Raw genomic sequence first — 26218 nt, forward strand, 5'->3', positions numbered from 1 at the left:
ATTTTGATAAGGAATTATTGTAGGCGTCAATGAATCCCCAGACAAATTATTCTGGGATGCAGTAGGTTTATCAGAATATAAAAGAGGACTCCATAACCTGCTATGACATTCCCCGGCCGAAAACCAGAAGAGAGATGTCGATTGGAAAAGAAATTAACTCTGAAAAAGCCAAGCTATCATTTCCATCATCTCGCGGACGCTGATAAGTCAAAAATGACAGTTAACGAAATGCCTATTCAAATGCTACTAATCAAGTCAGGTATGTCACTCAATGTCCCTGTGTGTCTGTGTTAATGAACGATATCGGCTTTAGAACATCTATAACAGCTTTATTCTTTGGACTTGGGGTTGCGAATCATGCAATATAACTGGGATGGCGTGCGTCAGTCATTTAATAGGGAATATTCCAGCCAAGAGGGCATACCTTGCAAACGTCCCCTCCATCCACACATTCAATCTCCTTGACCAATTCAAAGCCCATTCTTTCATAAATACCCACATTTGGATACCCCTTAGAGCTCTCGAGGTAGCATGGCATATTCTCCCGATCGGCCTTCTCCATGACATTCTCCATGAGCTTCTTTCCGACTCCCATACCACGCGCCTCTGAATCAACACAGACGACATTGCAAAAATAGTATCCGCGGGGGTCCTGCCAGATGGTATCATGCGCAGTTTGCTGCACCTGCTTCCAAATCCAATACCGGTGCACATTCAGACCACCGCGACCAAGGAAGCGGATATTGTTCATGAGCTGGCGGAAGGAAAGAAGCCAGTCCTGTGCCCACATAGACCAGGTTTGTGTTGTGGAAGGCGCCTGTGGCGAGTACCACCAGGCAACGCCGACCACGGTACCTGCCGGCAGGCGGATATCTCCATCGCTCTTGCTTTCATTTGCGGCGCGAGTTATCTTGGCGACGGAAATGGGGCAGCCGCAGTTGATACCATATCGGAGATGAGCAGCGAGAGAGGCTGCGTTTCGTTGGATGTTAAACTGTCAGACCCGTTATTACTTGATTCGATATCCACTTTATTTGTTTTCACTCTTTTTTTTTTGGTATGTCTTTCTCAAAGCCAGAACGAAGTCTTCGGCTGGTGGCTTGAGGAAATAGATGGTTCATACCTTTGATGGATCATCAAACGCCCAGCGAAAATAGGGATCATCGGCGAACGCTTTCTGCACACAGTCTACAGCCCCAGGTATCTCGGTCTGAGCCAGCGGGACGATTTCGATTGACATTGTTCTTGGCTTGTCACTACGTTTTTGTTTTGTTTTTGGACGGCGACAATTCTTTTAGCGAACGGGTTTAGATGCCCGGGTACTTTTTCTACTGGCTCTGCGAATAGCTTGACACAGAGATATAGTATAAGAATGCCAATGAAGACGTTGGGGGCAGTGAGAGATAAAGACAACCGCCATCTAAGTAGAATTGAAGTGGTGATGGTCCACAAGTTGATGGAGGAAAAGGTGAGGGAAGCGAGATCTTTGTTTATTGTAGGGGTGTCAGCAATCGAGGAAATAATGAGTAGTAGAAAGTCACTGGCACTCCAGGGCTGAGGAACGGGGCTCATATAGCTGAGCTCAATGGTGATCCCCGGGGCCATTTGATTGTCACGCTTATCTTGTCCTCAATGTACATTCCAGGGTTGCATGTCGCTAGCCTTTATAGGCAGCTCCACCCGGAACAAGTACATATGCGCTGTGGAGGTGTCACGGCGTCCCTCCACTTAGACTACCGCCCCATCGTGGCCCCGGTAGTAACCGGGGCTAAACGAGGGTAATATAGACCACATGACTATCTAGCTCAAGCATGTACATATTAGTGCATCGTGGATGGGCTCGAATAACCTCAAATCATTCGGCAAGATTGTTCGATATCATATGTGCTGTAACTAAACGCGGGGGGCGGGCTAGTAATTGGATCATGTGGAGAATCCAATATAAAACTAATCCAAATTAGGCAGGTAGTTGCGTCATTGGCTCAATCGATTGTGGGGTGTCTCGGATTTATCAGTTCGGCTAGGAGAACTGATAAGAGATCCAATGTCATAATTAGAGTCAACCTGGGAAGTATACCTATGCTTGATCTTGTTTTAACATGGTTTAAAGTCTCGTCGTGTATAGTTTATTTGATCACTCTTTTATAGCTCAGGGACCGGATTCCTTGGCAACCTTGGAAGTACATAATACATGTAAACAACGGAAAATTATTCCGCCCGAATCTTAAAATCGGTACGTTAAACGAATCAGAGCGAATATGCCTCTACTAAACGAGAAACATATGTCAAAAGTTGTGCTGATACCGCACACAATGTATACTGGAATTTGGTCTTGTTAGCTCGAAAAAGAATCATAGATCCTGAGGGACACATTGAGAAAGTGGTATAAAGCATGTCCAGATCAAAGTCAGAATTCATATTGATAGGCTTGGCGTACAGGTAACTTCTATAGAGTCTTTAGAAATATGCAATGAAAAACATGAAGCAGAATATTCACCCACATTGGTTTTCGCATCTACCTGGGCAGATTATCCTTTGTTTGGTGACATATGGTCACCTGCTTTTCTTTTGGCCTGGTTTAACTACCCCATGCCCTACCCTTTGTACTTCCTCTTTGTTGATCGAGTCCATTCATTTGACATACGAACTTAAACATGATGAAAGTGCTAAAAACTGATACTTGCAGCAAGATATCCACATAGGGGTTATGACATTGGGGTTACGACTTCTTTGTGAACTGTGGCCGGTCTCTTAGTATTCCAACTCCTATGCAACTGTGAAAGACCTATCGGTCTCCTTTCCGAAGTCAAAAGCTTACAGTTATTACCCTCGTCGTGGGCTATATTCTCTCTTTTGATAGGATATAATTAGTGTCTTTGTGAGTACGGCGTAGGCGAAGAGTTTCTTTCTTGACGAAACATAACCAGAAGACGTCCGAAACGCAGTCAAAGGTTCGATATTTCTTTTCTTCCCTGATAGAACAAAAATAAATCTTTGTTGTCATTGCTGTCTTTGTCAAATACATCAACCACAAAATCGAATCAGTGCCAACTCTACTCCGTGCAAATGCATAAATAACTCCAATCCCCACCACCCTCTCATAACCCGCAAGCAATCTCCGAGAACACATCGGAGTCTGTATCATCGGAGAATTCGGTTATCTGCTTGCAACTTGTTTGTCCGGGAATCGTCAACAGATTTCACTTCCAAGTCACACTCCAACCAGCTTCTCCATCACCAGTCTGATATCCGCCTACGATGCCGATGCCTGGTGGCAATCTTGAGCGTCTCCTAGCCAACGATCCCTACAACCAGCGGCGCATTTTCGTTCTGTCATGCCTGCACGACGCAATCTACTTTCTTCGCCATGGACCGCATCGTCGTCACGATGTGATTTCCTCGTTGCAGGAGGAGGTTCTTGGCGAAATTAGCATCGGTATCTCAAGCGCGGTTATGGAACGTGATGCCGAGTTTGAGCGGTTGTGCCGTAACCTTGAGCTTGTCGTGCCGGTTTCACTCAGGACTCTCAGAAAGTATAACGACCGGGAGAGTGACGAAGATGTTGCCGATGATCTAATCAACTGTATCCCCACTGCTTTGCAACAACCTGATCAATGGGAGCCGGAGGTCGAAGAGCTTTCTGATGGGGAACGGTCTGAACAGCGGAGTACACGTTCCCACCGTCACAGATAGGTTTGCCTTTCTAGGGAGGCGGGAAATCAAGTATAGGCTATAGGGGCATTGACTGGGGTTTGGAGGATTTTCGGTTCGAGTGCATTTTCTGCTGCTTTTATGTTCCAATTTGTGGTTTTGTTTTAGAGATGACAACAAAAAAATAGAATTCTGTCCTTATTGCGCCAAGTAGTTTCTTTGGGCTCCTTCTATGTATCATTTAACACAAGCGCTTGTCAAATGTATTTTCTAGTATCCGATCTTGCTCCAACTAGATAGATTCGAGGGGGTAAATCGTGATTGTCACAAGCAATGTATTATAAACTTTATCATATCTTAAAGTGGCAGTAGTCTTGTCTGGTAGAGTCTCTGAAGGCTAAAACTTGCTTGGGAGCACTTTCTTTAATGGTAGAACAAACAAATCCCAAGACCATACGCAAATACGCAAGTTGGGCAATCAATAAACTCCAGCAACATCATATTACCACCGGATACATCAAACTCCTTTTAAACTATCAGAAAAATCATCAAAAATTGGCAATAATCAACCCGATCTAAAATTTTACCAAAAAAAACAACCAACCAGTATCTCAACTCTTCCCCAATTCAACCAAACAATCTAACCACGATTCCGTCCACGATGAAAGCGAGGCAGGAAACCAGGCGCAGGCTCGGTGGCAGTCTCCGTCGCAACACGAGTGATGTTCACTGCACTAGTTGTGGTATTGTGGACAACAGACGTGTTGGTGAAGAGGGCCGTCGCTGTCGTGTTGCTAAATAGCTGCCGACGAATAACGTCGGGGTTGATCTTTGCTCGTGGAGTGACACGCGATCCCCCTGGTGTTCCGGGAGATACATGTGGAGATGTTGTAGGCAAAGTCACGAGGGTAGCTGGCGTGGTGGGCGAGGCTGTTGTGACTGTAGTACGTTCTCTGGTGGTGGTTGGTATGAGTGGCGTCGATGTTCGGGTTTGGGTCAGGGTCTGAGTCAGGGTGTTGGTGCTAGTGCTAGTTCTGGTAGGTGAGGTTGTCGGGCTGCCAGTTGGGGAGACTACGCTAGTGTGGCGAGTTGAAGTTGTCACGATGCCAGTTGGAGAGACTCCGCCAGTAGGGCTAGTTGAAGTTGTCACGCTTCCCGTTGGAGAGACTCCGCCAGTGGGGCTGGTGGTGGGGAGAGCACCTCCGGTAGGACTTTCAGTGGGGCAAGGACAAAGCGATGCTCCCGTGCCCGGGGCCGAACCAGACGTGACAGTGACGGTAGTGGTGCTCACTATGGCAGCAGGGCAAGTGACGGTCACCGGAACCACCGTCGTCTCCTTGGACGTGGATGGAGTAGGGCAAACCGGTGTTACTTCGCTTGCAGTGGTAACGCTGGGAGATGGGGAAGGAGGCACGGTACCACCTCCAGTGGGAGATGTCTGACCAGTGTTAGTTGTTTCAGTGACTACTCCAGGAGAGGATAGCGGAGTGGTTCCGCTGGTGGAGGACTAACAGTAACGCCAGTTGGAGGAGCAGGTCTGGTTGTCGTGGTAGCTCCGCCAGTCGGGGAAGTTCCAATGCCACCAGTTGGCGTACCAGTCGTACCTCCGCCGCCGCCAGTGGGTGAAGTGCCGCCTTGAGTACCAGGGAGAGTAAGACGGATGCTTTCAGAAAAAGGTAGTAGTCTACTCACCTCCTCCGCCAGGGACTGTAGTACCACCACCTCCGCCAGGGGCCGTAGTGCCACCACCTTCGCCAGGGACTGTGGTTCCGCCACCTCCGCCAGGGACCGTAGTTCCAGGGACTGTAGTGCCGCCACCTCCGCCAGGGACTGTAGTACCACCTCCGCCAGGGACTGTAGTGGTCTCAGGCTTCGGGCCTTTTGTCGTAGAGATCTCCTCAGTCAAGATAGAAAGTAGCGAGCTCACAAGTTCAGGATGGTTGTGGCGCTCCTGCAAGCCAAAGTCACGCTCTTCTCGACGATGATCCTCGAGATCGGGCTGCTCTAGCGCCCCATCTGGCACAGCTATGACACTCTGGAGGAGTGTCCAGCAGGCCAGCAGAACCAAGCATCTTGTTGGAAACATGATTCGGACCAACGCAAGTAAATGCAGGGCGATTAAGCAAATGTGGCCGATTTTTGGAGAACAGGGGCCAATGCAAATTCGCCTATAGTTTCGAGCGTTGTCGAATTGATGAATGAGTTGATGTAGAAGACAATTCTACCTTCACAACTCCTTGGATAGCAAGTTTAGCGACGAAGCGAGATACTCACCAGATGAGTTCGAGACGAGTAAAAGGAAAGCAGACTCCCGGATTAAAATGGACGATAGGGAGGAGACGCGAGCGTAACGTCGTATATGTAGCTAGAGGTTGGAAAACTCAATGGTGATGGATTGATGAACGTTCGATGTCATCACAGCGACAGGATTGGCCAGGCGTGATGTCGATGTTTGTTTTTGGTTTAAACTTTCGATGTCTTATAGTTTCCATGGTGAGAGCTGAGACTGCTCCTATTGGAAATCTTTCCCAGTGGTGAAATCCATGGCTGGATAAGGTACAGAGGCATCATTGTGACTAGATGTTTACATAGATCCGGTGCCTGTCGGATATCTTATGCGGCGTATTCTGCCCTGCTCAGCCCTGCAGGGAACCTGAACCTGAGGTACCATCTTTTATGTTTTTTATATTGCCTCAATGGCGGCAAATCTTTTTTATCTCTAACCGCTAGTTCGATTGGGAAAGCTATTTGTACGGCTGAAGGGCCGAACCGACCATGTCGGAAACGTTATCCGACTGGGTGGTGAGCTCTATAACTGCAATCACAGATTGATACATATAGACATTAGTAGCAGCTATGTATAACAAATCACTCAGTCATGAACGCTGGGTAGAAAATGCAAGTCGAGAAAAAAGAAAACTTTTCTATCTAAGCTCATTTTTGAGATCGTGAAATCGTGTCGAAATTACCAAATCACCAGCGTCGGAGTCCCGGATAGAATCCAGAAATTTAATAGATCGCGAGAGGGTGACGCCAGCCAACTTGAATGACCTTTACGGAAGTACAGCATGCAAGACCAGCCGCATAGCAGCAGACGGTAAAGGTGATCAGGCCCCAGTAGGACCCATTGCAGCGTGCCAGGATCTCACCTGCTATAGGGATTCCGGTGAGAGTGCTGGTGGCAAAAAGGTGTCAGTTATGGATACGCAGGTGACATCACAAGGGTAAAAAAAACACTCACCCGAAGCTCACTATGGTATAGGCAGTTGCGTAATACCGGCCATAATTCTCGGTTTTGCAGAGCTGGCCAACACAGACTGGCGTCAGGCTGATATTGCTGCCGCTTGAGAATCCAAAAAGAGCAGCGTAAACGATCAGCAAAGGCAGGCTATCTCCAGCAGGAAGCCATAGGCAGGCGTTACAGAGCACGCAAAGCGCGACCGTCGCGATCAAAGTGTTAAAGCGACCAAGGAAATCGGCAAAGAAGCCAGGCAACCATCGCCCAAAGAATGAGCCGGCATTCAAGATGGCAATGATCTGGTATGAAAACTTGGTGGAAAAACCATGGTCGAGGGCGTAGGATGAGATGTAGCTAATTGGCACGAAAAGTCCCCACTCAATAAAGAAGACGCTGGCGGTAGTAAGTACGAATCGCGGGTCTCGGAATATGCGGAAGTCAGGAAGCACGTTCTCCTTGGAAAATGGCTTCTGCGGGAGTCGAGACTTAATCAAGAGATTCGCAATTGATAGCACAATTAGGCAGATCAACGCGACAACCCGAGTGGCCCAAGCCCAGCCAATCTTGGGGAAGAGGTCTTCTAGAATGAGAGGGAAAACAATGCCTCCGACAGAGCCACCAGTGGCAGCAATGCCAGTTGCGACTCCACGTTTCTCATAGAAATAGTGTCCAATCGACGAGATCGCCGGTGTGAAGATGAGGGACGCCCCCACTCCACCCAGTACACCGATGACCATCATAAAGTGCCAGTATTGAGTGCAGAAGCCAAGGAGGATTATCATGGCCATTTCGACTACGGACCCCGCAAAGACAAGAAGGCGTGGGCCTCGAGCGTCGAAGATGGGACCGATTTGGACTCCACAAAAGAAAGTGAGAAAGGCAAACATTCCAAAGATCCAACCATTGGTTCCTGAGCTGTATTCCTTCAGTTGGTGGGTTTGGATATATGCTTGGAAAGTGCCAATGGTGTTGACCAGACCCAGCGATCCAAAGAGACCGAGGAAGCTGCCCAGCACTACCAGCCAGGCTTCGAGACCCCCCTCCGGGTAGGTGTTCCCTTCGGCGTCTGTAGTCACTCGACTAATGGGGTCTCTTCTGGCTGACCTTTGAGACGGTGCCACGGTAGATGCTGTCCGATATACATCGTCCGAGCCATGCTCTTGCTCTGGTGCAGCCTCTGTGTCAAATTTTTCATTGTTCATGTGAACAGTAGTCTTCTCGTCGGGGGCTGTTGTGGTGCTTTGGGGTGTTGTGGTGCTCTGAGTGGTGTTCATAATATCAAATGCATGGTCGGTCTTGCTGGCAGGTCCAACATTGGTAGACATTCTATGTGGAAGGAGCAGCTATGATATTCTCCACTTGTATTAAAAAAAGGAATTGCTAGATTTCTTGAATTTGAGGATCCGGGGATCTGAAAGGTTGGAAGGAGGGGAATTACATATTAGCAATCGAAACCTCCCAAAGAGCATGCAAAAGCGCCCAGGCTCTGAGAATTTTCCGCGGAATAATTCCCATTGGTGTTCAACTGTAGGGAGTTGAAAAGGTGAAAATTTCGGAGGGCATGATCATTGGGCAGGGAAGGATGTGGATCTATTGTGTTGACCCGAACACCTTGGGGACCATGTACACTGTTCTATAACTGCTGGGTAGATGGAAGTGTTGTTTTCAATTGCGTAATATAACATGGTTAACATGCATCACTACGAGTTCTCACTAGTAATTATATAGAATGACAATCTATACATGCCTCATTTATCTGGATTTATCGGTGTACGGGACACAATATACTAGTCGGCTATGACTATGACAGCAGTTCAACATCGTGGCAAAATTCCGAACTTCCGAACTCCCGATGTCCGTGAGACTACCTAACTACCCGAGACGCAAGCGGGTAACTAACTACATCCGGGCATAGTGTCAATCATTCATATAAGACTAGACATGAATCAACTTGTTATTCAATGAATGTATAGAACTTCTTCGGACAAAACAAGAAAAACAGAGGTTTAAATTGACATCCGGACAATATCAAAACCTAAATTAGATTCGAAATATCACGAATGTGACGTGATGCGGGTATAGATATATATAATTGCGACCATGTTTTGTGTTTCTTGGGCAAGTGCGATCGGCTATCAAAACGATGTAAACTCCATATAACCTTCCAAGGTTAGAACATTGGAAAGTATGAAATTTCTAATATTCCAAAAAAATCCAACCTGAGAAGTTTTGGTGTGATCTGTTCAGGTGGTAACTATGTCGAGTAGTTTCAAAAGAACAGCTGTCCAGGCTCATCAGACATTAAAAGGCAGGCCTTTCCATTGAACTGGGCTTGTGGTTTAGTGGTATAATACTCCCTTAGCATGGGAGTGGTCCGGGGTTCGATTCCCCGCGAGTCCAATTTTTTTTTGTTTTTCTATGTTAGACCATGCCAAATAAAAATAACTAGTTATATTAGAATGCCTTATTTTTATCTTTAGGAGAAAACCCAATACGATATCGAGTATATTAACCTCGTCGGCTGATATTTCTCGGCGAAAAGGGGGCCTGTTAGAAAAAGAAAGTCCTGCCGATCAATCAAACAATATTTCCAAGCCAGTGTTAAGCAACCTGGAAAGCTTGGCATGCTTGGGATCTATAACATAGAGCCGCGGGAACCTCGGCCCAGGTACAGAGTACTTTGTAGGCACAACGATCGTCTTGCTGCGAGATACATATGCAGTCAGGTGATATTCGCACGCGAGGTTTTAACCGGAGGGCCGAGGATTTGTACTTTGTATGTGCTCACCTGGGCAGCTCATTTGAATTATTAAGAGGATTTCTCACCTATCAGACCGTTACAACCGCCGTAGGGCGATTATTATGCATCATCACACAATGTCTATCAGGGATAAGAAGCATGCCAGACCAATTGCGAATTGCGAGGTACCCCCGCTTTTCACAGACGGAGTTTGTTATCCCAAAGTGACAGATAACTGTCGATCTCGCCGGAATCCGTCGCTCATCCGGTCCCAATGATAGCTGTGCACAGAGTTGCCGACTTCTTACACCAACTTTCTGTGATATTATTTCCTAAGATTATCTAACACCGCGGATAAAATTGTCGGGATACCCCTCGATCAGGGACCGAAAGAAGTAGTAGCAAGATTCATAAGCGATCTTTTCTTTTTCCGGGGTTGACCCCGGGATGGCCGAAGAAGCCGATATCAGTGGAGACCTGCTATCGAACAAGGGATTTCAGGGTTGCGCCCAGGTGGCGCAGAAGAAGCATCCTCGGGCCTGAAGCTAAGGATTTCTTCCAATCATCCACTTGGAACCACCCAATCTGGTAAGGCGACCTTTTATTAATTTAAATGGCCCTACCGAGTGCATGATCAGGGGCTACTGGTAGACCTTTGTTCGGGGGGTAGTATATAGCTGCGTCCCCTCCCCGAGAATAATTAGTAGACTCATCCTATCTCCCTCCTGGCCCACCCAGACCAATCCAGGATGTTACTCAAATCAGTCCTGACATCTGCTCTCCTAGCCCTTTCACTAGGATCAGATCTTGCGGCTGCTTTCAAACCTGGACGTTTTGCAGAGATAGCCCGTGCACCACAGGAGAAGGCCAAACGAATAGTCGAGGCTCGTAACCACAAACCTAAGAAATCGGACAAGGATTACCGCTTCTTGAACAAGAATACTAAGCGTGAGTGTCGAATTATATCATTGTCGGCAGCAAAAATCCTAATCGACCCATAGATTACCTGGTGGACTCCCTGCCGGAGGTTGCATTTGATATCGGCGAGATGTATTCTGGTCTGGTGCCAATTGATATGGACAATAGCTCCAGATCGCTCTTCTTCATCTTCCAGCCTACCATCAACAAGCCTGTAGACGAAGTAACCATTTGGCTCAACGGTGGCCCTGGATGCAGTTCGATGGAGAGTTTCTTGCAAGAGACTGGTCGCTTCATATGGCAACCTGGTACTTTTGCCCCAGTGGAGAACCCTTATGCTTGGGTCAACCTTACCAATGTTCTGTGGTAAGTAGTTATCATGCACACGAACCTAAAAAAAAAAACCTGTTAACATCTCGCAGGGTCGACCAGCCTGTCGGAACAGGTTACTCCGTCGGCACACCAACTGCTATCTCACAAGAGGAGACCGCACAGGACTTTATCAAGTTCTTCAAGAACTTCCAGAAGATTTTTGGAATCAAGAACTTCAAGATCTATGTCACTGGTGAGAGTTATGCTGGGCGTTATGTGCCATATATCTCAGCTGCGATGCTCGATGAAAAAGACAAGGAGTATTTCGATCTAGATGGTAAGTTATCACAATTATTCAGAATTCTGGGATGCAAATTCTGATTATTTACCAAGGTGCGCTGGCATACGACCCGTGCATTGGACAGTTCGACACCGTGCAGGAACAACTGCCCGTTGTGCCCTTTGTCCACGAAAACGCGAACCTGTTCAGCTTCAATGAATCATTCATGGCAGAGCTCGACAGAAAGCACAAATCCTGCGGATACGAGGAATTCATCGACAAGTACCTCTCTTTCCCGCCACCTGAGGTTCAACCACCCTTATTAGGCAGCAGCTTAGACGACGAATGTGATCTGTTTGACCTCGTCAACGATGAAATCCTCCACATCAACCCATGCTTCGACGTCTACGAGATCAACCAAATGTGCCCGCTCCTCTGGGACGTTCTCGGCTTCCCCACCTCGCTCGATTACACAGCAGCTGGAGCAAGCGTCTACTTCGATCGCAAAGATGTCAAGCACGCGCTACACGCACCCAATGGCACCTGGAGCGGGTGTTCCGCAGAGCCCGTATTCGTTGGTGGCAGCGCCGGCCCGGAGCAAGAAGGCGATATTTCAGCGAACCCGATCGAGCACGTCTTGCCGCAGGTTATTGAGGCTACTAACCGCGTTCTCATTGCAAACGGTGACTTGGATATGGTTGTCCTCACCAACGGCACGCTCTTGGCCATCCAGAATATGACCTGGAACGGCAACCTCGGTTTCCAGAATAAGCCACACACCCCCATCGATATTAAGATTCCGGATCTCATGTACGCCAATGTCTTTGCTGAGAATGGCCAGACTGGTGTCGATGGCCCCCAGGGTGTCATGGGTGTTCAGCACTATGAGCGTGGCCTGATGTGGGCTCAGAGTTTCCAGTCTGGTCACATGCAACCGCAGTACCAGCCTCGCGTGGCTTATCGTCACCTTGAATGGCTGCTCAGACGCACCGAGGAACTCTAGTGTCTTACCAGAAGACCTTATATATGGCCATTCGGTGATAATTTACCGGGTGAGTGATGCCGGATTGATGTATGTCTTTCTATTTGCCGAGCGAAATGGTGGTGTTTGGGTTGTCCAAGGGGAGAGGTCCCATAGGATCAACTGTCATGGACGCCTAACATCGGCCCTTTCTTTATGTATAGAATAAAGTATTGGCAGGCCTAGGATCTGCTTCATATGTTAGTCTTGTACACGATATAACGCAATTAATGGACTTTTGTTTATTTTAGCGCAAAGCACTTGTAATCTCTTGCAGCGCTCGACAATGTACTTTGTATAGCCCAGAGAAATCGCCACACAACCCCCAGGCTAGTGTATACATCGTAAGCTGGTAATGGGTGGTGTGCTCCAGCAGTGTGGAGCTCGATAATTGTTCAGAGTTCCAGTCAATCACAGTCAAGTGTATTTACACTACCGGTTACTAATTCGTAAATTAAAAGGGATAAACAATGTGCGATGTACAAAGTATGGGCATCATACGTGCTCTTCAACCCATGCTCTCACGAGTGAGTAGATTGGCCAGCAATTCATATACACTTGCTGCAACTACGCATTGTAGAAACAAGATAATCGAGAACTTTGATACCGAAGCAGACCGTAGTAGGCTAGTCCAATCCAAAGAATTACAACAGAAGTATGTACTCCGTAAAGGCAAAAACTGTCAGTGGAGTTTATTGTTCCTGGACTTCCCAGTTTCCGGATTGACTTTCCGGTCTGAAAGGAAACAAATAACCGGTTGAGAATGTCATAGAAGTACCATAGCCGAGAGCCACTCATTCTCCACAGTGTACGGAGTACATTGAGTCTCCCAAGTCGAGAACATGAGCATTTGCCGACAAGATAATGTGGGCTACTCCGTAGAGGGTACCGTATGGCGGCAGAACACCGGGCTAACCCCAAAATGGTAAGTTTCAGTAATTTATCCGGGAAAGTGCGTGCTTGGAACCTTTGGAGGGTTTCACGAGGTTACAGAAAGTTACAGGTGTATTTAAAGACTGTGATTGGTTGGTAGCAAAGGCGAATTCCCCTGGGCCTGAATGCGGCATGGATGTGCCTCCGCCAAGACTCACGAGCTTCAACGGTGAGTTCAACTCTCCTTTTTGCTTCTCCTGTTCTACAATATTGTAGCGTTGGTTTTAATGTTTGTGACAAACCGGACTTGGTAATATATTGAAGTGAAAACAAAAACATGTCGAATATCTTGGGAAAGGGGAAAGAGTCGAGAAGAACAAAGTAACTAACGTAGGGGTGACGTTCGAGCATAGCGCACACACACGCATGCGGTTTCTTGATCTCATTACTTTGCCCCAAACAAGAGTAGTGGGAGCGTACGGAGTACGGTTAAAGTGGTCTCACTGCAAAAATTTTCCTGGTGGATCATGGAGGTTAATTGGGTCTCGGCTCAGGTCCAGAGTCAATTTGTTCATTATTTCGACCCTTTCCGATATATCATATGTTTTTGTAAAAGTTGTACATGATATGCCAATAGTTATACGGGCCCTTCTGAGTTTTGCATACAGAGTGGTCATAGAGGTATAAAGGTAGAGCAGACGAGGACCCTTGAGGCTGAATAGAGTATGTCGGATTTGCCTTGGTGGCGTTCAACCGATCCAAAGAACATTGAAGGACCGTGCTACAAGTAAAAGCGGCCAACGTCGGCCACTTGCCGGTCTTTAGGGATTCTTTTTTAAGCTATTCCCTGTGCGGTTGTGAATTATTAACCAACGTCAACAATTTTATTAATATAATACGCCTATGTGTACGGAGCACGGGAGTATTGGTGTACGCTATAGTGGAACCTCTTTTTTTTCCCGCACGGGACCGCCCTTAGATTCTGCCCGTACTGCCAGTCATAAAAGCTGTTGGATCTACTAATATTGAAATGTTAAGTATGCGGATGTGATTAACTATAGCTATAAAAAAACAGCAAAAAACCAAGAGGTGATAGGTAATATATATATGGTCAACCTTGGAAGTATTCAGATTAGAGAGATCCTGGTAGTGCATCTATAGATGGTAGGTAGTAAAGCGGTGTCTAACCGAAAACATATCAAGTGCAAGTGCCAAGTATGCTCGCCGAGGGCAACGGGAATATGTTCAGATGTACGGAGTACTCCGTACTCTACTCCGTAAAGAACCCGACCCCAGTCCCGGGGCCGAGCCAGTCCTTGGTAGTATTCGAATTACAGACCATAACACAATATTATCACACCTTTTTCTTATAGTCCCACTTTTGGACCTCGGCCAATGATGACATCTTGTACCTCTAGGTCCTAACTAGAGAACCATTTGGTAATATTAAAAAAGAAAAAAGAAAATAGAAAAAAAAAAAACAGGAAGCATGTTGCCCATCTTTGGGATGGTCCCAATAGTATATAGCAACTCTAGAATCCCACCTCATTTCCGGTTTTCTTTTCCTTCCTCTTCTGTCAACTCCTAAATTTTTCCTCGTCTCTCAAACCATCTTGGATAAGGTATAGCTACCCCCAGCTTGCCTTACTTCATTATATCTTGCTAGAGCTCCGTCTCTTAGCTTTCTATCTTATATCCCTGTGGCAGAACTTCTGGTTCACGCTCTTGGATCATTTCTATTGTTCATCACCACCTTGTGAAAAGAAATCAATTTCAACAAAGACCAAGCACGAGGTACTTCAGATCCGCTCTTCAGTAGCAATCTTGCATCACCCTCGCAACAACGATCACATCGACAGCGATTGCGACAAAATCCAGCATCGATAGCAACAAGCCCATCTGCAAGCCTCGACAGCAGTATATATCGACCATTGTCCTTGCGCCACTTTCGGCCCACAGCGAATTGTCCCCGGATTCACGATATATGACCCCATTGCAGCTCCCCACACCTGTAGATCCAGCTTCGGCCTCTTACGGAATCCCCAGCGACACTTGAACGGAATAGAACGTGCGAAAAGCGACATCCTTGACAGAAAGCAGCAAATCCCAGGCAGTTGAACAATATATTCCAAAGCGCCATATAGAACCGTCATTATGGGTCTCCAAAAATTTAACCCCTTCAAAAGGGATAGTCCGAACCTCCCCGACGTTGTTATCCCACTCGCCGATGGACCTGCTCACTTCCTCTCGGAAAAGACAGACAAGGAGACCAGCCCGAGCTTGGATGGCGCATCCTCCTCGGAGAACGGTGCTGCCGGCCCCAAGGGTTCAACTCCTCTGACCCTCGAAGCTCTTCGTGCAGAGATCGAGGCTGATGTCTCCACTTCTACCCATGACTCTGCCTATGACCGTATGTTTCTCCTGGATTTTCTCACTGGCCCTTGCGTGGAAGCTTCATGCAAATGGATTCTTTGATCTAACTCGAGGACACAGGCAAGGCAAAGGTGATCAACAGAGCCCTGCAGGATATTGGCATGGGTCGGTATCAATGGCAACTGTTCTTCCTTTGTGGTTTTGGTTGGACAGCAGACAACATTTGGATTCAGGTAGGATTTCAAACCCAAATGGATCACACAAGTTAAATCTAACCATGTGTAGGGAATTGCCCTGACGCTGACCCCTATCTCCTACGAATTTGGACTCTCTGATACGTGGGTGCGTTTCACCACTTGCGCTCTATTCTTGGGTCTTTGCATTGGTGCCTCATTCTGGGGTATTGCCTCTGATATTTTTGGTCGTCGTCTTGCTTTCAACTCCACTTTGTTCATGGCCGGTGCATTTGGTCTGGCTGCTGCTGGTGGTCCCACTTGGATTGGGTAAGTTTTTGTTTGAAAACAACGAATTTTATATCTTTCGCTAATCATGAATGCAGAACATGTGCCCTGTTCGCTTGCTTGGGTCTTGGTGTGGGTGGTAATCTGCCAGTCGATGGTGCTCTTTTCCTGGAGTTCCTTCCCTTTGTCTCCGGTAACATGTTGACCATGTTGAGTGTCTGGTGGCCCATTGGCCAGCTAATCGGCAGTCTGCTTGCGTGGGCTTTCGTCCCTAACTTCAGCTGCACTAGCCATGAAGGTTGCACCAAGGAGAACAACATGGGCTGGCGCTACCTGGTTCTCACCCTGGGTGCCATCACTTTTGTCATGTTCATTCTACGTTTCTTCTTCTTCCACTTGTACGAGTCACCCAAGTTCCTGCTCTCCCGTGGCCGCCAGGAAGAAGCTGTCGCCTCCATCCATGGCATTGCCCACAAGAACGGCACCAAGACCTGGTTGACCAGCGAGATCCTCAACGAAATTGGCGGCCATGTCGAGGTGCAGGAGAAGGAGACAGGCCTCAGCTACTCTCAAATCCTGGGCCGTTTATTCTCCAAATTCTCAATGGAGCGCATTGCGCCTCTGTTCGCCAACAAGCGTATGGGCTATAATACCGCTCTTCTCTGGTTCTGCTGGGCTACCATCGGCATGGGATATCCTCTCTTCAACGCCTTCTTGCCGCAGTACCTCTCCCAATCCGGTGGTGTGACCAACTCGAACTACATCACCTACCGCAATTACGCCATCACCTCCATCGTTGGTGTCCCCGGCTCTATCTTGGCTTGTTGGACAGTCGAGATCAAGTACATTGGTCGAAAGGGCACAATGGCCATCTCCACCCTGATCACTGGTGTCTTGCTGTTCTGCTTCACCGCATCCACAAACTCCGACATCCAGCTCCTGTGCAGTTGCCTCGAGGCCTTCTTCCAGAACATCATGTACGGTGTCCTGTTCGCCTACACCCCGGAGACCTTCCCCGCCCCCAACCGCGGTACTGGCACTGGTATCTCCAGCTGTTTGAACCGTATTACTGGTCTCTGTGCTCCCCTTGTCGCCATCTATGCTGGTAGCGCGAACCCCAACTCGCCCATCTATGCCTCCGGCGCGTTGATCCTGGCTTCCTTTGTGGCCATGTGTTTCCTACCTATCGAGACTCGGGGCAGGCAGACTCTATAAGAAACAATGTGTTGAGTCACTTGTTTTAGTTCGCCAAAACCGTCTTGCACACTGTCGGTTCTTACACAGCTTTCTGCTTGTGTTGGAAAGTGCATGATGAGAACACGACTGAAAAAAGGACAGCACATCCATATCTCACCGATCCGCCCCTGCCATTGCGATCTGAATGATGCGATCAGTGGCTTGACACGTGAATATATGGACCGGATAGAGTGTTGTCATCATATATCATAATGCAGTGACCATTTCCAGGTGGTCTCTGAACTTGAACATACATTAGATACCAATCAAGATACCAAGTTTGTGTTTTTTTCTCTTAATTCTGAGTTACGTCAATAGAGATTTCAATGTTGTATATTTTTTCCAATAACAACATATGCTACACATGCCTCGTGAATTGGATCATGTGCTTGGTATAAGAAGTTACTACCATAGACTGGCCTAGTCTATATGCAGATGAAAATAGTCGCCCAGGCTACAAGAGAACACACCCTAATACACTAGCGAACGGGAATGAGCTCGCTGCATCATCACCAAAAGAAAGGACCAATTGGAGATTGCTACTAAGAGAGAATTATATGAAAGATGTGAACTCTTCCAAGGTTTCAGTTCAACCTTGGAATGCTGAAAAATATGCTTAGCGAATCCTTGACAAATATGAATAGACGTAACCCCTATGATAACAACAGCAAAAAGGAAAAGAAAAGACCAGGAAGTACTCCATTCCAGTCCAAGCAAGCTCCCCGATAACTCAAGAGAAAGCGAAAAAGAAAACCCACTTCACCCATTTTCCAATCGTGACTATGTAGCGTGCAGGTTCCTAGCCGGGACCGATCCGATAACGTGCAGAGAGAGCTGGAAAAAAACGAACAAGAAAAATGGCCTCGGAAAAAAAAAAGGAGAGACAAAAAGATCTCAGTGAAAATATCGCTTATCAACAAAGTGCAAAGAAGTTATGAAGACATCACATCATGACCCTGATGGAAGAAATACATCCTGTCTATGCCACCGGTTGATTACGACGGCCACGCTTCTCAAGCAATGTGGATCCGTTCAGAGTAAGCTCAAACGGCTGCTGATGCTTGCGAATAGAGCTCTTTGCAGCATTAGCGACATTGGCATCATGCATCCCGTAGCCTTGCTTGGGCTTTTGCTGACTGGGTGGTTGTCGTGCCTGTGCGGCGCTGCTTTGGGCGCCAAGGTTCGTGGATCGGAGCTTGGCTTCCATTCCGGCCATATCCCCTTGGTTCTTAGCCACCTTGGCTGGTGGTTGGCCTCCAAGACGGTGGCTGTACTCGGGCTCGTCGTCATAATCTTCGTTGAGAGCACCCAGTGCTGACTGGAATCCTGCGGTGCCACTGCGGTTCGATTGGCGCGCATTCGCGCGGCGTTTTACTTCCTCTTCTTGTCTGTGTACCGCATAGCCAACATCAAAGACTTCACGGAGGTTAAAAGCGCCTGGAGATCGGAAGTCCATACGGCGCTCTGCTGTGACAGATGGTTGATCGAGGAAGCGGGCACTGGCGGGCTGATAGGGCCCGTGTTCGGCACCGGAGGAGTCGAGTTGCTGTGGGCCTTTCTCGGAGGTCTGGAGGTAGGGTGTTGCTAGAGGGGGTGCGTCGGCGGCGGCGGTAGTCTCCTCGTCGGTGCCCTGTATCCAGGGGTGTGCGAGGAACTCCTTGATGGTGAATCGCTTTTCGGGGTCCACGGTGAGGAGATGCGAGATCAGATCCTGGGCTGACTTGGAAATATCGTCCCACCAGGGTGACAAAAATGTGTATTGGCCGCGTGCCACCTTCTCGGTAAGAACTTGGATGCTCTCGTCATAGAATGGAGGGAAGCCGCAGAGAAGTGTGTAGAGCACACAGCCCATGGCCCACATGTCCACACTTTTGGAGTAACGCTCATCCTTGACGATTTCCGGGGCTGTATATCCGACGGTACCGCAAGGTGTCATCGTCTGGCTATCCCAAATCACCTTGGACAGACCGAAGTCTGCAAGCTTGATCTTGCCGATACCACCTGCACCAACTCCGGGGACAAATTCTCCCTCATCTTCTTTGTCTTCATCCCCTGGCTGTTGAGGTTTGGGATTCTTGCTGGCAACATGGGGAATTGGATAGAACAGGAGATTTTCGGGTTTAATGTCACTTCATAAAGATGTTAGCTTTCGCAAGAGCAAATGTCTACTGACGGGGTGACAAACCGATGAACGACACCTGATGTCTCGTGTAGATATTCAATCGCTTCCGCAACTTGTCGAATGACGTGGCGGCTAAGATTCTCGCTGAAATACGTCAATCGGACGATCTGGTGGAATAATTCACCCCCGGGGCAGAGTTCGAGGACGATGTAGTAATATTGCCGCGACTCGGAGAAATCGATCAATTTGACGACGTTGGGGTGGTCAAGATTGCGCATAATCTGAACCTCTTTGAGGATATTTGCCCGCTGTTAAAGACTAGAGTTAGCAATGACGAAACAAGATGCGCAGCCATGCACCAAGGCAGTAGTATTCCATAAAGTAGTGTATCGTTTCGCTGGAAGACGCAAGTAACCATTGCCAGGAAGCAACTTGAGCATCAGGAAAAGAATTGTTTGCGCACCTCCGCCGCTTTGGGGACTTTTTTAACCGTTGGATAGTGAGGATCGTTCTACAGAACGCATTGGCCATGTTTATAGACATATTGCAAACCATACAACCGCAAAGAAATGAAAACACAAAAAGCCATAGGGAAAAGAAGAAGAAAGGCACCATGCGGCATAACTTACCTGATTGCTATTCATTTCAAATTTGCGGACGACCTTGATGGCCACCTCGCCATATTCCGTTGTCGAATCCTTGGCACGATAGACGTTACTGAAGGCGCCATCGCCCATTTTCTCCACCAAGATCCAGCGCTCTAGACCGGGGTATTTGGGCATCTTCGATCGGTTGATGTTCTCCTCTGCCACTAGACGTTCGATTTCGACAGAGCGATCCTGCCTGACCTGAGAATCAGGTTTGTGGAGGGCATTGGATCGGCCTTCAGGGCCAAAAGCCTCGAGAGCAGGTGAATATTGGCCTATCGGTTGGCGTTGTGGCTCTGCGTGGATGGCGGAAACGTCGGTCGTCGGCTCAGAATGAGGGGTGACAAGGCGGGCCTGCTTGCCATGCCGAATGAAATTCTTGATATTCTGTATTGTACTCATGATATCAAAGAAGAATCGTGATTCATAAACAGATGTCTAGGTTGGTTTTGGAGAGGAACGGGAAACAGAGAGATTAGAAGAAGAAGGATGTCGGCAATTGAAGGGATTTTCAAGGTGTGGACGTCAGATAAGTTGAAGAATGGATTTACCCCACTGAAGGACTTTGCAAATCACAAAACAAGAAGAATAGAGAGAAAAACAAGACCAGAAAGCTATAGATTAAGAGTTAAAAAAAAAGGAGAGAGAGAGAAAGGAGAGGATGGCGGGGGAGAGCTATGACGAAATGAGAGATCTTTCCCTGCGATGTCATCTGCCAAGGCCCGGCCGTCAACCTGGTTCGACCTCTCGGGACGTCATGATACGCCACTGATCCACTGTGGTAATGAGCAATCTATCTTATATTTGTATATTCTACTCTGTAAGTTCATGTATAATATCTATGATGTTCTTTCTTGATGTGACCGTTTACCCCAGAGATCAGAAGCCAGAGACCAGGGAGCAGGAACCGGAGAGCAAGGAACAGAGAGTATAAAGACTCCCAATTTGTATAGACCATTCTCTATTTCTTTCAATATCCCTAAACTACATATGTACTATGTACTTTGTATATCACCTTATCAAGGCATTCCCTCACACAAAACGCTGGTTTGACCTGATTCCAAAAGGTTTAGAACCCTGGCTTGTGTGGGTATTGATATCGTCATCACCCGTTGCCACATGCTTGGAATTGTTGGAATTCCAGATTCACAGACTCACATTGGCTTTTCTCCTATCATGATCTCTGTGTTGCCATTCTGAGAACATCCGGTAAGCTTCGAATCTCCTATTCGTACGGAGAACCCCAAGATGAAGATGCGGGTCTCGAGCCTTCCTGGAATGCTTTACCACCTACAAGGGCAAGCATACCAACCTTGGAAGTGAGGAGTGCACGTATAAGTGTGAGATGGAGCCCTGCGTATGTACAACATGGAATTCATAAATAGACAGATCTAATTCAGCCGACTCCACATGGCTATGTAGACTAAGTCATATAAGAGAAACTGCTGAATGAGTCCAACAGGTGCGTACATCGTAACCCTGGCAGTGCCTTGGGACCCCGGGCTTAATTCCGTGCTTAGTAACTAACTACATCATTTCCCCTATCCAGAAATTTCCGAAGTCAGCCCTCTAGGGCTAGCACGAGATGGAACTTTCTCTCTTGTGAACATCAATCCTGCTCATGGAGTCTATCCTACTCAATATGAAGATGTTCATTTTAGTACGATGTACCCCCCGGATCTAACAATGAGACTGTCTACTTATCATTCACAATTTCCCTTCCACACCACATAATTGTGGAACCTACCGTTCCAACTATCGGATCTTGTAGGGAGACCCGATTTCTGGCTGACCATAGAACTATCTAGATATTAGATTCTTCACCAACTCGAGTCTCTGCACAAATATAAGGGTTCTGATATACAGTGGCTACACATATTCAATGACATGAATGGAAGGGAAATAGAGGATTTCTTCATAAGTTAGAGATGGAAACCCCATTCAAGGTTCCGAAAGTCTGCCGTCTTCGCATCCTTGATATATTCGTAGTACAAGATCAGCTGGGTGTACACTTTCAAGTGTAAGCCATATTCTTGAAACGCTAGTCACCAAATAAGAGGATTCACATCTTCATATATCCAGGGGAAGATCAGTCAAGTATATAGATTCAATTTTTAGGGTTTGGAAGTTGGGCCAGAAATATGCCCTATACAAGATCATGCTACGAAACACCATTTTATTACTATCTCTGATGTAGTATCATGTTATACTATGCTGTGATAGTTGCTAGTTCCTCATTTGTGCCCCGAAATAAGAATGTGTATCTTGTTCCTCTCCAGGATTGGAATGTATGCATGTTTAAGACCTGCATCAAGGGCCAAGCATGCTAAGTAAGGGCTGTGATAGAGTTATGAGATCTCAAACCATTCTATGCCCGAGAAATACTGACACATTTAATTTTGCATCCCTACACCGTCCCCATTTGGAGATGAGGTCAAGCATATACATCGTACATTTCGGGATAGAGTGACTAACCACTGGTTCATTCCAGGATGAATCTACATCACTGAGAATAGCTCAATAGAGATTAATTCTAAGCTATGATAGGAGCAGAATTTGAAAGCGCCCTCATACCCAGAAGCTAGTGTGATGAAGTCCTAATGAGATGAGGCTGCAAGGCATCAATATTACCTGAATAGGAAACAGGCGCTAACCAGCGGGAAATAGTGGCACGAAAAGATCACTTTCGTCATATTATTCAACTTTCAAGCATTTTTGAACACTCTGTATTCTTTTTTAATTTCTTTTGTCCCATGTTATTTGAATAATTATTCTTTATTACTTCATACTTAGCTTGAAACACGGGAATAAGAGGGCCTGAGACTAGACTTCCCAGCCACTCGCCAACATCGTCCATCCCCACCCTTACAGCTCACATTGCACAGAGACAGGTCGAGCCAAAGTCTTCACCTGTGAAAGCATATGCCCATGCTCCGTACTCCGTACTAGACCATTGCTTGTCCTTTGTGACCAACTCGAACCCAACTCAGACGATCGGCTCCCCCCTGCATCATACAGAGACAAAGCAAAGCCTTGGAGCTTTAGGATCCGTTGACTTTGACCATTGGTCGCATATTGGTCGCGAAGTGTTCGCGCGCGCGATGCAACCCTTGCGACACTCTGAACGAAATATCCTACTCAGTACTATGATACCCAAAGGTATCTAAACGCGAATCGAATTCACAAAAGCGACCGTGGATGCTTCAGGTCTCCGTGGGTCTGCTGTTTCCGAGATGCCGGGCGTGGAAGTGATGGGGTCATCGGAGGATTTGCAAGCATTCGAACGGCCGCTCCTAAGGTCTCACAAGACGCTCCCTCGGCGGGGTGTAATCGTTCCTAGCATCGAGGTCATCCAACCGGTCTCGCCGGATCAGAATGGGAGACATACTGCGACGCCATCGCTTCCCTTGACACCCCCGGGTGCAGGCCACGAAGAAGTTGTGGTGGACGAACAAACACCCCGGAAAACGAATTCTTCTTTGTCAGACATACCAACATCTGGGATGTTGACTCCTCGCCATCCCTCTAAGCCCCCAACCCCGGATGTGACGCCTCCTCGAACGAACTCGAATAAGCGACCTACCTTGAACCAGTTTAACTATTTCTCCTCGTCGTCTCGGGCGGATTCATTTCAAACGGCTTTGGAAAATATCTCATCGGAAGATGATATGGACACCCCGGTTCGCATGTCTCAGACTGCGACTCAGATCCCAAAACAAAGGAGGCAACCATCAAAGCCACCTGCCTCAAATGGATATCTTTCACAATTTTCAAATATAAAAGGATCTCTGCCATCTGCTTCTCAACAACATAGCGAAACCGAATGCGACACAGGCTTCGAGTCTTTTGATGGGCATTGGGCCGCAAACCCGATCGATGGGTCGCCAACACCGTTGGCCGGAAAGCGAAAGTCTGCACAGAACCACTCTCAATCAGTCTATAAGTCAACCCCTAGGAGAGATGTGTTGGATGTAAAGCATCTAGATGCCTCCTTGATGAGGGAAAAAAGTTTGCGGGACCGTGTCGATAGTGCGCATGAAGTCAAAACAAGGACCTCGATGGAGCAGTTCCGTGAGAATATTGAGTCGTCATCACAGGAGGGTCTAGCAAGATTCAGTGGACCAGGCGCCCGTCCTTTGTCGGTCATCTCCTCGACATCCACCGTTGAGGCTATGATAATCGACTCTCCGAAACGAGCCCAGCGAATGCTCCGGCATACTGAAAAGAGGAGCTCTCTGCGGTCTGCCAGCTCTCCGATCACAAGATCTGAGCGTACATCTTATGGCTCCCTCCATGAATCCCAACACCGCCTGGTTCACAAGGCCGGTCGCATTTCTGATCAGGATGTTCGAAGTGGAACATCCGAGATGTCGTTCTCGACCAAGACTAGCAACAGTGCAATAAAGCCCAATATAGAAACTATCAACGTGGTGGTCATCCCGGAGAGAAGTTCATCTCTTAGGTCCCGTCCTAACAGTCATGCTTCTTCCAAACCGGGTTCTCACCGATCAAGCCGTCGTCCTCCCACAGCCTCAACGGGCCGCACAGATATCCCGGGACAAAAGAAACACACCGTATCTGATTCGGTGTCGACTCGATCTCGCGAGACTTGTTCCAGGGGTCGTTCCATGGGGCGACCTGTCATTCCACCCCGTGCCTCATCGCTTTCTGCACCGACGAGTCAGAACAATTCTCGCGCCACTTCTCTCACTTCCAACAGTCTGCGTAGCCGTCCCACAGCGCGTCCCGCTATACCAGCCCGAAGCTCGTCGCTTTCTGCGCCAACGAGTCGGAACAACTCTCGTGCGACTTCCCTTACTTCCGACAGTCTACAAAGCCATAACTTAGCCGTTGACCTCGATATGCAAAACCATCGTGAGCATCAGCCGATATCCCCGCCTCGCCACAACGTTTTGGCTTCACCTGACCACCATGGCCTGCTCGAGGCTCCCAATATGCACGCCCTCTTTGCTAGCTCCGATGATATGGCAACCCTGCGTCCTCCATCTTTGCCTTTCACTCAAGGCTCAATTCCATCGTATTCGCCGGGACCTATCGAAATCCAAGAGGCTACAGCCGTCAGTCTGTTCGCACACAACAATCACTCACTGCTGCTTGTTGATCCTCGGGTACAAGCCTCCCCGAGGCGCCCTTTCCAAGCGCTTGGGATTTCTTATGATCTTCCCCAACCCCCTCGCACACCCGGCAATCCACCACAAACAGCACCGTACACCGTGGACTCACCTTTAACGAACCCTCGCCCTCCGCCCAAGCCCCCATCTACCAGACCTCTTCCCCCGCTTCCATTAGATGACGCTCAAGATGAAAACAAAGGCCTCGGTCGACGATGGAGTTCCGTCCGTCGTACCTGGAGCGCACGCCCTCGGTCGGATTCCTTCAACACTATAGCACGGTCCTTCTCCGTGAAATCGGCCAAGAACCGAACCGCAGGAATGGAAATGGACAGTCGTCTATATCCGTTTTGGCGGCCCCGCGGATTCTGGGAAAACGTGCCCGGGTCCCCGGAGAAAGAATCCTCACCGACGCGGGAAGCTTTGCCGCGCCCCGATGAATCCTTGATTGTAAACAACTCTCTAGGCCTGCCCCAGCGGCGCATCATCTTCGATGGCCCGCCTGCTTTGGCGCGCCGCAGTCCCGAAATGAGACGCTTGTTCAATGGGATGACTAGCAACGGTAGCTTGGTTGATCAAGGCATGTTCCGAACAGGATCCCCATTAAACCCGACTCGCTTCCGGTCTCTCTCTCGCTGGGGACTGCGGCTCCAGTCGATGTCATGGCGTAATGTGCGGAATCGCATGCGTCGTGTGCGCCAGCGACGAGACGAGAGAAAGCGGGCTGTCCGGAGGGAAATCCTCAAGCAGAGTATCGGTGGCCCTGTCTACGTGGCATCTAGTGCTACGGCTGAGGTGGCTATGAGATGACTTAAATGATGTTCTTTTTTCTGTTTCCTCTCTGTTATGATTACATTTATGATTGGATATGTTTCACGCATTTCAAACACTTGCCCGACGATTTCACGATGCATTTGCTTTTTGGTTGTTGTTTTTTTTTGGAAAATTGTTTCAATGCCTCGACATGATCTTTTGATATGAGATCTATGATTATTACGACACACGAACCCATGATGATGATTCCGTTGTTTTTATTGCATTGTCTCAGCTTTTGTTGGTTTCCCTAGATGTACCATTAACTTGTTTTGTTTACTGCTAGCATACATACCTATCTGATTTTCAACATGTTCATCAGTCCAGGACTGGATAAGAGTTTCAAGCTGCCCCTTGCTTTCACGTTGTGTGACACAAGATGGCCTATGTAGCAATAATCT

General features: G+C 47.8%; 8 protein-coding genes across 8 annotated transcripts; 4 read left to right on the forward strand and 4 right to left on the reverse strand.

Annotated features, from left to right (window-relative positions):
- Positions 1–329: 329 nt before the first annotated feature.
- Positions 330–1240, reverse strand: N7455_002599 (GNAT family N-acetyltransferase; the record flags this gene model as incomplete). Its single annotated transcript, XM_040953302.2, has 3 exons — positions 330–368; positions 425–994; positions 1124–1240. 3 exons carry the CDS (start codon positions 1238–1240, stop codon positions 330–332), a joined length of 726 nt encoding a protein of 241 aa, XP_040816281.2.
- Positions 1241–3258: 2018 nt separating this feature from the next.
- Positions 3259–3693, forward strand: N7455_002600 (uncharacterized protein; the record flags this gene model as incomplete). The annotated part of the gene is made up of 1 exon (XM_040953273.2): positions 3259–3693. The coding sequence occupies one exon, from the start codon at positions 3259–3261 to the stop codon at positions 3691–3693; it is 435 nt and encodes a 144-aa protein (XP_040816351.1).
- Positions 3694–4291: 598 nt separating this feature from the next.
- N7455_002601 (putative extracellular threonine rich protein) lies at positions 4292–5737 on the reverse strand (the record flags this gene model as incomplete). The annotated part of the gene is made up of 3 exons (XM_040953246.2): positions 4292–5089; positions 5164–5285; positions 5344–5737. The coding sequence occupies 3 exons, from the start codon at positions 5735–5737 to the stop codon at positions 4292–4294; spliced, it is 1314 nt and encodes a 437-aa protein (XP_040816167.2).
- Positions 5738–6660: 923 nt separating this feature from the next.
- N7455_002602 (MCT family MFS transporter) lies at positions 6661–8214 on the reverse strand (the record flags this gene model as incomplete). Its single annotated transcript, XM_040953334.2, has 2 exons — positions 6661–6826; positions 6893–8214. 2 exons carry the CDS (start codon positions 8212–8214, stop codon positions 6661–6663), a joined length of 1488 nt encoding a protein of 495 aa, XP_040816165.1.
- Positions 8215–10263: 2049 nt separating this feature from the next.
- On the forward strand, positions 10264–12167 carry sxa2 (putative pheromone processing carboxypeptidase (Sxa2)). Its single transcript, XM_040953403.2, has 4 exons — positions 10264–10577; positions 10631–10913; positions 10970–11196; positions 11253–12167. Exons 1-4 carry the CDS (start codon positions 10379–10381, stop codon positions 12140–12142), a joined length of 1599 nt encoding a protein of 532 aa, XP_040816245.2. The 5' UTR covers positions 10264–10378; the 3' UTR covers positions 12143–12167.
- Positions 12168–14609: 2442 nt separating this feature from the next.
- N7455_002604 (uncharacterized protein) lies at positions 14610–17395 on the forward strand. Its single transcript, XM_040953355.2, has 4 exons — positions 14610–15443; positions 15527–15639; positions 15692–15909; positions 15966–17395. The coding sequence occupies exons 1-4, from the start codon at positions 15188–15190 to the stop codon at positions 17080–17082; spliced, it is 1704 nt and encodes a 567-aa protein (XP_040816130.1). The 5' UTR covers positions 14610–15187; the 3' UTR covers positions 17083–17395.
- A 687-nt stretch (positions 17396–18082) lies between these two features.
- N7455_002605 (serine/threonine-protein kinase) lies at positions 18083–20274 on the reverse strand (the record flags this gene model as incomplete). Its single annotated transcript, XM_065604315.1, has 4 exons — positions 18083–19232; positions 19289–19533; positions 19689–19736; positions 19855–20274. 4 exons carry the CDS (start codon positions 20272–20274, stop codon positions 18083–18085), a joined length of 1863 nt encoding a protein of 620 aa, XP_065462806.1.
- Positions 20275–23105: 2831 nt separating this feature from the next.
- Positions 23106–25814, forward strand: N7455_002606 (uncharacterized protein; the record flags this gene model as incomplete). Its single annotated transcript, XM_040953407.2, has 1 exon — positions 23106–25814. One exon carries the CDS (start codon positions 23106–23108, stop codon positions 25812–25814), a length of 2709 nt encoding a protein of 902 aa, XP_040816211.2.
- Between the last annotated feature and the right edge of the window lie 404 nt (positions 25815–26218).

This window comes from Penicillium solitum (assembly GCF_028829755.1).
Source record: "Penicillium solitum strain IBT 25940 chromosome Unknown utg000001l_segment0_segment0, whole genome shotgun sequence".
NCBI classification, from domain to species: Eukaryota; Fungi; Ascomycota; class Eurotiomycetes; order Eurotiales; family Aspergillaceae; genus Penicillium; species Penicillium solitum.

What these genes read in the sequence shown, in the direction of transcription:
- sxa2 (XM_040953403.2), top strand. Translation starts at nt 10,379, where the DNA reads ATGTTACTCAAATCAGTCCTGACATCTGCTCTCCTAGCCCTTTCACTA. An exon ending in AACCTTACCAATGTTCTGTG is followed by an intron (nt 10,914 to 10,969) that starts GTAAGTAGTTAT and finishes AACATCTCGCAG; the next exon opens with GGTCGACCAGCCTGTCGGAA. An exon ending in GGAGTATTTCGATCTAGATG is followed by an intron (nt 11,197 to 11,252) that starts GTAAGTTATCAC and finishes TTATTTACCAAG; the next exon opens with GTGCGCTGGCATACGACCCG.
- N7455_002604 (XM_040953355.2), top strand. Translation starts at nt 15,188, where the DNA reads ATGGGTCTCCAAAAATTTAACCCCTTCAAAAGGGATAGTCCGAACCTC. An exon ending in CCATGACTCTGCCTATGACC is followed by an intron (nt 15,444 to 15,526) that starts GTATGTTTCTCC and finishes TCGAGGACACAG; the next exon opens with GCAAGGCAAAGGTGATCAAC. An exon ending in GGTGGTCCCACTTGGATTGG is followed by an intron (nt 15,910 to 15,965) that starts GTAAGTTTTTGT and finishes TCATGAATGCAG; the next exon opens with AACATGTGCCCTGTTCGCTT.